The following is a 13,424-nucleotide window of genomic DNA, read 5'->3' on the forward strand; positions in this document are numbered from 1 at the left end:
TGTTAGCATTCCGTATATTAAGAAAATACAATCATTAGGTTTAATTTCTAGTATTAAAAATGAATGCTTTAATAAATGCAAAATATGTGATGAAACGAAATCAACAAAGAAAATTTGTATTTCAGTAAATAGAGAATCTGAATTATTAAGTTTAATTTATATAGACTTAAGAGATCTAAAACAAACTATAACTAGAGGTGGTAAGCAATACTATGTTACATTTATTGACAATTATTCTAGATTTACTAAAGTTTATTTACTTAAGTATAAATATGAAGCTTTTGACATGTTTATTAAATATAAAGCTGAGGTAGAAAATCAATTGAATAAAAAAAATAAAAAGAGTTAGATCAGATAGAGGAGGTGAATATATAGCGACTAATGATATTTGTGACAAATAAGGAATAGTTCATGAAATTACTCCTCCATATTCCCCTGAATCAAATGGTGTAGCTGAAAGGAAAAATAGAACTTTAAAAGAAATGATGAACTCAATGCTTGTTAGTTCTAATGCACATGAAAATTTGTGGGGTGAAGCTTTATTATCTACATGTCATATTCAAAATAGAATTCCTTATAAGAAAATTGGTAGGATACCTTATGAATTATGAAAAGGCTATTCTCCTAACTTAAAATATTTGAAAGTGTGGGGGTGTCTTGCTAAAGTAATGCTTCCTAATTTTAAGAAAAGAAAAATTAGTTCTAAGATATCTGATTACATGTTTACTGGTTATGCTGAACATAGTGTTGCATATAGATTTCTTGTATTAAAAAGTGATGCTCTTAATTATAATACAATTGTTGAAATAAAGAATGCTAAATTTTTTGAGCATATTTTTCCATTGAGAACTGATACAATTTTTCATGTCCCTTTAATAAAAATGATTTTGAAATACAAAATAATGATTTGAGAAGGAGTAAGAAACCAAGGAAAGAAATTTCTTTTGGTAATGATTTTAATACTTATCTTGTAGATAATGATCCTTTAATTTATGCTGATGCAATTTCTTCTAAAAAAAGTCCATTTTGGAAAGAAGTTAAACAAAATAAGAGAAATTCGATTTTACAAAATCAAACTTGGGAATTAGTTGATTTACCACCTAGAGCCAAACCAATTAGTTGCAAATGGATTTTTAAAAGAAAATTTAATCCTAATGGTTTTTTTTATAAATACAAAGATAAATTATTTGCAAAGGGTTTTAGTCAAAAACAAAATATTGATTATTTTGATACTTTTGCTCTAATAATAAGAATTTCATCGATTTGTGTTTTATTTGTCTTAGCTTCAATATACAAACTTATTGTTCATCAAATGGATGTTAAAATCACTTTTTTAAATGATGATTTAAAAGAAGAAATTTATATGGCACAACCCAAGATATGTGTTCTTCTTGGTTAAGAAAACAAAATTTGTAAATTGATTAAATCCTTATATGGCTTGAAACAAGCACCAAAACATGGCATGAGAAATTTGATCAACTTCTTGTCAGTAATGAATTTTCTACTGTTGGAGTTGATAAATGTGTGTACACAAAAACTGTTGATAGTGAATGTGTGATTATTAGCTTATATGTTGATGATAAGCTTATTTTTAGTACATGCATTAATATGGTCAACAAAACAAAATGGTTTTTGACTTCTAAATTTGATATGAAAGATATGAGAGAAGACAATGTTATTTTAGGTATTAAAATCATAAGATATGATAGTGGCTTATGTTGAAGGCTGCTTAAAAAGTTTAGACATTTTAATGTCACACCTGTGAGTACTCCTTATAATAATAAATCCAATTAAAGAAAAATAGAGGTGATAGTGTAGCTCAATCTGAGTATGCACAAATTATTGAGAGTTTGATGCATTTGATGAATTATATTTGACCAGATATAGCTTATGCTGTGTGTAAATTGAGCAGATATACACAAAGCCCTAGTCAAGATAATTGGACTACGTTGAGTAGAGTGATGAAATATTTGAAAGCTACCATAAACTATGGTATTTTATATAATAGATTTTTCGCTGTATTAGAAGGATAGAATGATGCTAACTGGATTTCAGATACAGATGAGACAAAATCCATAAGTGGTTATGTATTCACCCTTAGTGGGGGTATGGTAGCTTGGAAATCAACCAAATAAACAATAATTGCTAAATCTACAATGGAGTCAGAATTTGTAACTTTAGAGTTGGCTGGCAATGAGACTAAATGGTTGAAAAACCTTTTAGCAGATATTCCATTAGGAATGAAACCAGCACCTTCTGTGTTTATGCATTGTGATTGCCAAACGACAATAGCCATTGTAAAGAATAAAACTTTCAATGGTAAAAAATAGATACATTCGTTTGAGACATGATGTAGTAAAGCAATTGCTTAGAGATGGAATTATATCCATTAATTACGTGAAGTCAGAGTTGAATTTGGTAAATCCTTTGACTAAACCCCTTAGAAGAAAATTAATTAATGCTACATCGAGGGGAATGAGACTTAAGCCAATTGAGAAAATCAACAAATAATAGTAACCCAACCTATATGATTGGAGGTTCTAGGAATTAGGTTCATATGGGTAATAACAAGTTATTTGTTGATAAATTAATACACTATTAAAATTATTGTCCCTCCTATGGTGTACGAATAGTGCAAAATTGAAATGCAAGAGAGGTTGAGTTAAACACTTAATGAATTTCATATCCCTTATGGGTAGTGTATTAAACTGTAGTATACACTTGATAGAATCACCTATATAAGTGTGGGGTGGGGCTGCTCCTATAAAAATTGTGATAAATTCTCTAGAGCACTTATGAATAACCAGGCACGTGCATGGCCTATTCGCTCAAAATCGTGTTGAACAGAAGAAATTGTGGGGTGTAATGTGATTGATGAAAACTATACTTCACATAAACACTTTTTGGTTCATATAAGTTATAAACTTCACCAAAATTCTGTGATTTTTGTTTCATTCTTTCTAGGTATGATTCATAGCTTAAAAAACATCAGTCACGATGTATTACATTTAAATGAAATTTAACCCAGCAAAAACTTCCTATAAAACCTTATGAAATATGTGGGGGATTGTTGAAAAAATAATATTTTTCATAAAGTTCAAACATCCTACATTGCTAAGGTAAATAAAGATGTGAATACTTTAAATAAGCAAACCCACTATAGGCTTGTTGCAGAGAAGAAAAAAGAGTGGACTCGTGCACACACGAGATCGAGCTAGGCTTTGAAAAAATTCAAATTTCTCCCCCTGCATGTGAGTATACAAGTGGGCTAAGCCCAAGTGAATTTTTGTACCTTGGCTTTAATTTTTTTTAAGCTTTCTTAGCCTTTGATTGAATCAAACTCAAACTCTACACGCTGATGACTCTCCTGGTTTTGCTACAACAAAATAACATCTATCTGACCAAGTACTCTACCATGCTGATGACTCTCTTAATATTGCTACAACGTATACCTGACTAAGTTTACATGCTGATCAAGTTTTTCTCAACTCTCTGATTTGATACAACATTTACCATATTTCGTGCAACATTCACTTCATTCCCTACCTATAAATACAATCTCCCTATCTCACTCACAACACACCAAAGCCTTTTATCTTCTCTTAAGTTTTCTCTGCTTCCTTTCTTTCATAGCTAGGTTCTTTCTTTTTGCTATTCCTGTCATCCTTTAATAATTTGTGCAAACTACAAGAAAATGTCTGTTGAATCTTGGACGATAAATGCTACAGTCATTTTGCACCGAGTTTTATATTTCGAAGAGACAGAAATTATATTTAAAGACAATGATACCACGCTTTAAACTTCGTAATGTTTTTACTTGCTTTATTTTATTTTCTTTTATTTTCTAATTTTTCTGACAGATATATACTTATAGATACACTTAATTTAGTCTAAGTTTTTTCTTATGAATATATAGAGGGTCGAACTTTGATTCCCATATGTCTGTATCGGACATGAATATATATTATGGCAATTATTAAGTCGAAGAAACATATAGGATAGGCTGGAGCTGACAGTTGCATAAATCCTCCAAGGGTAATCAATAAAAGTCGAGGTGATGAAATGAAATAAGAGGATGTATCCTGGTTGTTGTCCCTCCTTTTATAGTTTTGGTAATTCTTATCAAATGTGTGTATCTATCTTGCATGGCAAGATGGGACATGTTTGGCAGTTAATTAGATGGAGCCGTGGAATAGCTAGCTCAAAGACAAAGGGTTCATAAAACTTGCAATCATGTTTTGTTAGTACAATTTCATTATATTTGAATTATCCAAAAATATATAATACTACTTGAATGTCATGTCAATCTATCTCATTAGATAGTTTTCATTTAAATTAGGGAAATAACCAATCAAACTGGTCCGATTAAATCAATTCAATGTTATTTTAATTTAAGTTATAATGTGATCATTTTGATTTATTCAAGTGATTTTGGATATATATTTAAAATTTTTAACCCTCTTCTCCTTCCAGCTTGGATGCTTTAATTGTTGTTTTATCTCTATCATGTTGAATTGTTAAGTGTTAAATGAGTAGGGTGAATAATATTTTCACATCCCAAAATGTAATTGATTGTATAATAATTAGGGCAAATCTCTCAACATTAATATTGTTCTTCCAATTTTGTATCGAAGTTAAAGTAAACTGAATTAGATTACACGTTCATTGAAATTCATCAAAGGATTTTTAAAAGAATTATCTCCGATTTAGTTGTTAATATGTATATAGATTATAGTTAACTCTACGCTCTTCTATAAAGTATCACATCCATTACTTTGCAGCTTGGTACTCCCCAATTCAATTGCCTTGGTGTACATCTCTTTGTCCCTTGCTTTTTACAATAATATAACTAAAATTTAAATATATATATATATATATTACATGCCTTTAAGCTGCCTTTCTTTTTTAAAAAAAAGTGTTGAAAAATGTTGAAAGTTGTTGGAAATATTGAATTAATCGATCAAACCAACTGACTTAATTCAATTTTTGGTTATTTAGGTTCTCCCATAAAGTTTGGCGAGTTCGATTCTTTTCCTAAGATAATTCTATTAATGTGCTAGCTCGATATAATATTGAGTATCACATGTTATGTTAAGAACATGGTTTTGTTAATAAATAAATATTAGATTTAATTAACATTTAATAAAAACATGCATTTGACTCGTTAATATGGTATATAATGAAAAATAAAGAGGTCAAAGGTTCAAATCTTACCATGAATAAATGCTGAAATAAGTTTAATTTCTATTGTCGGTCTAAATCCAATTGAATTGGAAGGTTGATTGATTAGTTTTTGACCAATCTCGATTTAATGACCTTTGTGATCGAATAAGCTTTGGTGAGCCAATTGTTCAATTTTTTCTCATTTTCTCAATTTTTTTCTTTTTTATATAAAAAGGTAAATAAACCTATTATTTACTGTTTTGTAGGGGCGGAGGGTAGTGGGCCGTGATTACCCAAAATTTTTGAAAATTTTCATTTATTATATATATTCTTTTTAGTCACCTCTTTAAAAATTTTGAAATTTTTTATTTATTATATTTTTTTAATGTTCCCTCAAAATAATTTTTTATTTAATAATTATATAAATAAAAATAATAAAATAACTTCACAAACTTACTCAATTTTATTTTAATTTAAATTTCTCCACCCCTCTTTCTCTCTCTTTCTTTTTCTCTTTCTCTTCACTTTTTTTTTATTTTTATTTACTTTTTTCTCTGTAACTCACCACTAAAACACATTTTACTCTTTAACAGAGATTAATGGGCTTATGAGTTTGGATAAGGAAAGATGAAAATCGCTCACCACCATTGTGTAGAATTAAGAGGAGGTAAAGTATTCTTTTATCTTCTTTTTTTTATTTATATTATTTAACTATTTATTTATTTAACCATTGTGTGAAATCTTATGTACAATATTTAACTATTTATTTTTTATACATTATAATTTTATATTTAATAGTTTAAATTTAAATAAAAATAAAATAACTATTTATACTTCGGATCCTAATAAGAATTACAAATCATTCGACGTTAATGATATTTGGAAGTTAGCAGAGAGTTTTTATTTTTAGGATTTCACGGACTAAGAAAGATTTCCTTTGAGGTTATAATTGAGGCATTACGAGTTTGATATACCTTAGTACCAAGGTTTTAAATATAGTAAGACTCTTTTTGAATTGCGTTAGAGATTAGCAAAATTGTAAAAGTCAAGAAATTACCACTTGATTAATAAATTAATTTGTTTTGTTTTGACTCTTCTGGTTTCTATAACAACTACAAGGAGAGCATTTTCAACAATAAAAATTATAAAAATAAGACTTCGGAACAAAATGAATTATGAGTTTCTTGTACATAATTTAGTTGTTTATATTAAAAAAGATATTATTAGCCTTTTCAGTACAGATTTAATAATTGATGAATTTAAATCCAAAAAACATCGTTGAGCACGACTCTCCTAAAAAATTATTGTAAGTCTTTATTTTGTTATTCTTTTTTATTTATATGTTATATAAAATTATTATTTATTATAAATTTTTTTTATTGTTGGTTAAGTTCAATGTATTAGTTTTAAAAAATTTTAAACTTTATTACTTTTCGTCTTTGACCTCTTCAACAAAAGTTGGCTAACTCTACTTCTGCTAATTTGATATATTTTTTTAAAGAAGTAAAAATTTGACATGTTTTTTAACTTAAATAATTTTATATAAAAAATAGATTTTTGTTATGACTGAATTATTAGTTTCAATTATTTTATGAAATTTTGTAATAAATTCATGATTATATTTCAATAATTGTTTGTCCAGCTTTGTTGTGTATGGACATCAAATAGCATCTGTACAACTTCTAACAAAATATAAGTGTTATTGCATTAAAAAATTTATTTAATGATAGATGTATGTATTATTTAGTTTGCCGAAGAAGTAAAAATTTGACATGTTTTTCAATTTAAATAATTTTATATAAAAAATAGAATTTTTTTTATGACTGAATTATTTGTTTCAATTATTTTATGAAAATTTATTAATAAATTTATGATTATATTTCAATAGTTGTTTGTCTAGCTTTGTTGTGTATGGACATCAAATAGCATCCGTACAACTTCGAATAAAATATAAGTATTATTGTTTTTAAAAATTTTATTTGATGATAGATGTATGTATTATTTACTCAAAAAATCGGGTTTAAATTTCTTTTTTCTCAAAACCAAAAAAAAAGTACTTAAAAGTATTTTCATAATAAAATTAAGATATTTATATATGATGAAAAAATTGACAAGTACAGCAAAATGCTAAAGGTGGGTCCTGAAAGTGAGGGGACAAAAACAGGAAAGCCCTACTCGAGTCAAAAATGAGGAAACCGGAAAATGACCCACCATGCCGGCTGAAGGGTCACGGACCAGTTTTTTGGTGGGGCCGAAAAATCAGTGGTTAGAAATTTACCACCAGATGTGGGGCCTACGGGGGCTTGATGGTGCTTTCCAAGTGGGCCCAATCGTCAAATTATAAGTAAATGTTTTTTTGATTGTCACAAAGAAAGGCAAGCTGTTGTCAAGCTGCCTACGGTACGCGGGGCACACAGAAACTGTTGCGGGGTGATAAAGTGGGCCCCCATCTTCTATGTGAATGTTTAGGTAGCCAAAATGTTCAGTATCGGCCCAGCTCTGATTCGGGACTGTAGTCTCATCGATGGGGCCGAAACAGAGTCTGTTAAGGGTTGCAGGCCCAGAAAATTTAACATGGTCTAGGCTGCACTGCACTGCACTGCAGCTGCTTTGCTTGAGCTTGACCCTCATTAAAGATGTTAGGGGCCTGGTCCGTCATGTGTTAGGCTTATAAAGCCTGCTGCATGGAATTAGTGAAGATATATGAATTACGTTACATAAATAATCAACTGAACAATGATTCACGTTTGAGTAAATTAGCACTCTGTTCAGGTTACACAATTTGCTGATCAGGTAGACATCGGGAAAAGCATGTCGAACCAATCCATTGGTATGAAAAAACCAAGCAAGCTTTGGCAGCTAAGCAGAGCTGAGATAGATATATATATATATAGCATTCGAAGCTGATTTTGGCAAAATAAAAATTAAGAATTAGCCATCACCCTTGCAATTCATTTGCCCATTAGACCTACCTCATTCTTCATCTAGTCTAACAATGCTTTATTTAATATATATAACTTATTAGGAAAATAATTTTCTATTAAGTTCTTGGTCAAATATAATACTTGATTTAGTACTTTAAACATATTTATATATGATACATGATTATATATTTAAATAACAAATATTTTTAAAAATATACGCGAATATAATACTTGATTTATAAAGACTTGTATCTTCCTTAAGACCAAATGTAAACCCTATGACTAATAAATATTTAATTGACCTACATTTCAGATGGAAACTGGTTTAATCGTTTGCGTCAATTCCAAGTTAATACAAAAATTAGATAAAAATTGGGAGTTATTGACCACTCACTCAGTTCCTTACAAGTTATCACGAAATCTTGACATACTTTTCTCAATTCGTAACAAATATACACAAGTTACTTCAAGATTCCGTGATAAATTTAATTGAAAATTTGCATATTTTTTGTTTTGATCTTTTGAATCTAAACATTATTATGACACCATTTTCATTTGATTTTGCTCTTCCATAAATTATAAAAGAAAAAAGATAGTTCTACACAAATAACTAGTGGTAAATGAGGATTGACTTATGCTAAAATGGCATTATTTTGTATGGTTTCTCTTGAACCTCATATAACCTTGTCATTGTTAAGTAGAATACCTCCCTCATTCTTCTATCCTCATTATTGTCTTTAACTATATCTAGTATGAGAGTATCTACTGCAACTATCAAAACTTCCCTTTTTTTTTGGATGATTAACTATCAATCAGTGTAGTAAGTCAATAAGAAACAAAAATGCTGGTGAAGCCATGAAATATCAGATGGCACTGAAAAAGGATTTGGTTTAATCACTTCTTGAGGAGGATAATAATCCAATCTCTTCATCATTCTTCAAAACTTAAACACTGTCTACAGAACCTCTCATTCATATATATGAATCAGCCATGATAAATCAAGGCGTATGACCGCCCCCAAGTGAAAAATATTTAAGAAACTTCCAAGTTCTGATACATCTACACCTGTCAGCTAAGTTTCACTTTCTATATGGATCAGAAATATGGATGACGAATTTACAAATACAACCTACCGTACTGCCCAGGAATCAAAATGCATGCACCTCATCCTCATCAAGTAAAGAGCTGAAAGCAGATATTATAAGCCTGCATTTTGGAGGTTATTATCAGCATGTATAACACAGAGAGAGAGAGAGAGAGAGAGAGAGAGAGATAGCTCCTTCAATAAGGCAGAAACAAAGATATAAAGAAACTAATTAACAAAGAAAAGTCTTTAAACTAAAAGGCCCTAAACATCAAACATTCTATTTCTCTAAAATACAAACCTTTTCTCAGCAATAATATCCTTCAACATTTTATAGTTATATTAAATTATGCCCAAATAAGTGAGATGATTGGCATAGATAAATATACAGCAAACAGCATCAGACCTGATCTACATTTGACCATTCTTGACTTTCACCATTTTCTTATATAACACAGTCACAGCCACTGCCCTTGGATTTGTTCAAGGAAACTCGACCAAATCACTGTCAAGGTGATCTAAAGCCTAAATTTTTATTTTTTTCAAATCCAAAGGCAGTAAAAAACAGAACTACAATCTCTTCACGCCAATGAAAAAAAGAGTTCAGTTGTCTTCAGTGTGACCATACATAGACATCTCTTTCAACAACATTTCTGGATAGGGTCCAGACACACCAGCACTTTGTTAATTTAGCCATTGTCCTAGCTATAGGAAATCGGTCACACGGATCTACACCACTAGCAGTTTACCGTAAGAACCTACTGAATTCTACTAATTTTTATAGTACAGATGATAATTTCCCTCAGAGAAATATAAACAAATGATGCTTGCATAAAGTTTGAATACTTTTCACTACTCATAAGATACATTAAGTATAGCTAACATGCTAAATGTCAGGAACAGAAACACTTCAAGTCCAAAGACACATAATACCTCTTAATGGAAATTGGATGTTCCATACATGTTGAAATAAGTTTGTTTGCACATATGCCATAACTTTATTAATAGCAATTGCTTTATGGAAACCGTCAAATTTCAGTTTTGAAAATCAAATTCTTGGATCTTAAACATTCAAAAGTTTCCTGAGAAATGAAATGAAATCAGATATCACAATGGATAGATTACTATTAAATTTTGGAGACATTAGAAGCTACTTCGCATAATGTAATAGTAAATTCACTAACTTACTCATGCACACGATATTTGCAAGAATCAAAACTGTATATACATCATAAGGTAAAATGGCAACCTACTTCAAGAACAGAGTGACATAGGACATGCATAGGCTATATTATGACAAGACGACTGACCAAAAGGTTCCTAAAATACTAGTAGAAATGAGAGGATCGAAGGTCTAGTTCTTCAAACTTGGAACGGAAAAAGGATATGCTTGCGGCAAGACTTCTACACTCAACAAAGAGGGAAAAGCTTGATTAGAAAAATTAAATCATGAGATAAGTACATGGCAAGGCAGAAATAATAAGGATAATTAGAAAACTAGCTAATTGGAAACAAAGTATTGTTAACTGCAGAACCAACCTGAACAAAATTACAGTGAAGAGAACTAAATAAATGCCCAGCTTGACATATCGATATTTTTTCTCAGTGCCAATATCTCTGAAAACCTCAGTGACATCAATAAGATGCTTCCGATTCAAGTACCTGAAAAATTCAATTAGCAATCATTAACAAACATAGTGTAGTCACAAATTAAATAGAAAAAGTTGTCAAAACATAATGATACCCATACAACCATGACAAGGTAAGTTAGTTGATTCACTTGTTGACTCCTTTTGTCAACCACTTATACAGGAAACCTGATGCAGGCATTGCCCACAGATACCATTTACAAACAAAACTTTTTCCTTTTAAAAAACTTATTGTTTGAAGAATTTTCTTTCACACAACCACACACGTCTGCCACTGTTGAATGGTGATAGAAGCTTATAGAAATTTCACAACTTTCAAAACATGATAAATCCATTAGAAAGCATGATAAGATCTCTTTGCAAGGATCCAAATCAAAGTTCTAAATTAAAACCAAACCATTCAATTTAGATCAAAGAAATATTGGCTCAACAAACACAAGCTACTTGTAATATTTTCTATCTCGTTCTTGCCTATCACAAACACACTACTGAAATGCCACCTACGGCAACGCAGTTTATGAAACCAAATCAACGATGCACACAACTTATCATCATTTTCCACCGACAAAACCTCAAATATTGACCCAAACCAAACCAAGTAAAGCAAAAGAAATCCAGTTCGAGCTCAAAAACCAGTACAACAACCAGTATAAACTTAAATGTTTGCATTTTTGTTTTTTAATTTAGTGAAACAACTAATATATATATATATACTTACAGCATGAGATGATAAGCAGTAAGGGGAAGAAACAAGAGAAACATAAACCAATGCCAGGTGAGCAGGAAAAGAGCGCAAAGCAGTCCTTGCAAGAGAAACTCCGGGACAACAACCGCATTAATCCGACTCGATGCTTCGAAGGGATTCAGATGATCAACCTCAAGATCCGATAACGACAACAACTAGACCCAAAAAATCCAAAGGATCACTCACAGTATTCTAAAAAGAAAGTTTGACAAAAAGAAGAAAGGGGAAAAATTACCTGATAAAAGGTTGAAGCGAAAAGAGCTATGTTGATGAAGAAACAGAGAATCCAGAAAATTAAATCCCAAGCCATTTCCCGAACAATGTGAAAGGTCAGATTAGGGTATTATTTTCCTAGAGAAAAGAAAAACAGAGAGAGAGAGAGAGAGAGATACCCTCTTTTCAAATGGTTTATATTGTGAAGAGATCGGATGGAGTACAGAGTAGTGTTTCAAGGAAAGAGGACCAAGGCTTTTTCAAGTGTGGGAGCGTGCCTACTTTTCTCTGCTCGCTCTCACTTTCAAGATTCCAGACACCAGGTGCAACGTGATCGGATGTTAAACAAAATTTACTCTACAGTACCATTTCTTTTTTTGACTTTTTAAGACTACAATAATAAAAAATAATAATAATATTTAACAGTAAATTTTTTTTTTTGGGAAAAACAGTCATTTATTTGTGGTGAAAAAGTTTTTACCAGAAATAAATTTCTTTGACAATAAATAACTAGTTATCTGAAAATTCAATTTATTTTTCTTTTTAGAAGAATATATTGAATTTCTACCCTGTTTAGCAGAGATTAATCAGGTACTTTTCTGTCATTTTACGCTGGGCTTTGTCGCATTTCTAAATGCAAAAGCTGCGGCAAGACTTGCTCTGCTTGAGGTGCTTCAGTTGTAGGTATTGACCAGAATGAGCATTTGAGCTGGTTGAAGGTATAGTATTGCATGTCTGTACCTTGATGTTTTGAAATTTATGGTCATCGATTCATTTAAATCTCTGCACATGTACATGTGCATGTGCATAGTGGTTATTTCTGCCCAATATTTAATGCATAAATTGCTATTGATTGCAGTGAGATTCTTCTTTTGTGACACACACACACATACTGGGTTCAGGACGATCCTTGGGCACTTTGATTGGAAGCTGCTTAACGATGCAGATGTTCTGGTTTTGCCCCTGCCCTGGAGTTTTCCTAGAAAACTCTAGTCTTTCGCATTTGGTGCAGTCAGCATCTGTTGTCATGAGAAATGAGAGTGGCAGGCCTGTTTCTTGTATTAAACAACGGAAAGAATGATCATAAACCTTCTCCTGCCTATGGCTAACAAAAATCACTTTTGCAATACTTGGTAATTCTCATGAAGATCAGTCCATAAATTCCATGAATTACAGGATGGGTGTCAACTTTGAGTTTCTAATTTTTTCTGTACATATTAGAAGCACCGATTGACTGTAAATTTTAACATTTTCCAGGCAGCAATAGTGGAGCTCGAGCTGCTATTAGCCTATTAGAAGGAAATTCCCTGCGTGTACTTCTAGCCGTCACTGAGTAGACTTGGGAAGTTTGCTAGGCAACTGCCTTTATTTTGAGTAGACTTTGAAAAATTTTGTGCAAAAATTGATACAAATTGTTAAATTTTGATTAGACTTTAAGAGGCCTCCCATTGTACTCGTAATGCTCTAACCCAACACTCAATTTGGGAAAGTTATTACAAATATCCTATCTCCTATATTTTGCTCTACTTTTGTTCTTTAAATCTGGTCTACTAGATAGATTATAGCACGAGCCAGTGTAACCTACAGATGAACTTGGAACTAGGAATGAAATCAAACTACTAGGATTTAGGAATGACATGAACAAT

General features: G+C 31.0%; 1 protein-coding gene and 1 long non-coding RNA gene across 3 annotated transcripts; one reads left to right on the forward strand and one right to left on the reverse strand.

Moving 5' to 3' along the window:
• Window positions 8,956-12,134, reverse strand: LOC18599045 (protein cornichon homolog 1). 2 transcript variants are annotated; one of them, XM_007028843.2, is made up of 4 exons: window positions 11,801-12,134; window positions 11,539-11,720; window positions 10,711-10,833; window positions 8,956-9,293 (listed from the first exon to the last, which is right to left on the reverse strand). In XM_007028843.2, exons 1-4 carry the CDS (start codon window positions 11,873-11,875, stop codon window positions 9,236-9,238), a joined length of 438 nt encoding a protein of 145 aa, XP_007028905.1. In that variant the 5' UTR covers window positions 11,876-12,134; the 3' UTR covers window positions 8,956-9,235. The 2 variants fall into 2 exon arrangements, with proteins under 2 accessions (XP_007028905.1, XP_007028906.1); XM_007028844.2 differs by lacking the exon at window positions 8,956-9,293 and adding an exon at window positions 10,250-10,575.
• On the forward strand, window positions 12,304-13,304 carry LOC108662058. Its single transcript, XR_001927836.1, has 2 exons — window positions 12,304-12,497; window positions 12,638-13,304. It is a non-coding gene; the product is annotated as an uncharacterized LOC108662058 (long non-coding RNA).

This window comes from Theobroma cacao, chromosome 5 (genome assembly GCF_000208745.1).
Source record: "Theobroma cacao cultivar B97-61/B2 chromosome 5, Criollo_cocoa_genome_V2, whole genome shotgun sequence".
NCBI classification, from domain to species: domain Eukaryota; kingdom Viridiplantae; phylum Streptophyta; class Magnoliopsida; order Malvales; family Malvaceae; genus Theobroma; species Theobroma cacao.

Bases quoted from the DNA above. Each gene is read 5' to 3' on its own strand.
- LOC18599045 (XM_007028844.2), bottom strand. From the start codon at position 11,875: ATGGCTTGGGATTTAATTTTCTGGATTCTCTGTTTCTTCATCAACATA. The intron at 11,721-11,800 runs GTAATTTTTCCC...TTTTGGGTCTAG, and splicing joins TCGCTTCAACCTTTTATCAG to TTGTTGTCGTTATCGGATCT. The intron at 10,834-11,538 runs GTAAGTATATAT...TGAATTTTTCAG, and splicing joins ACTGCTTATCATCTCATGCT to GTACTTGAATCGGAAGCATC.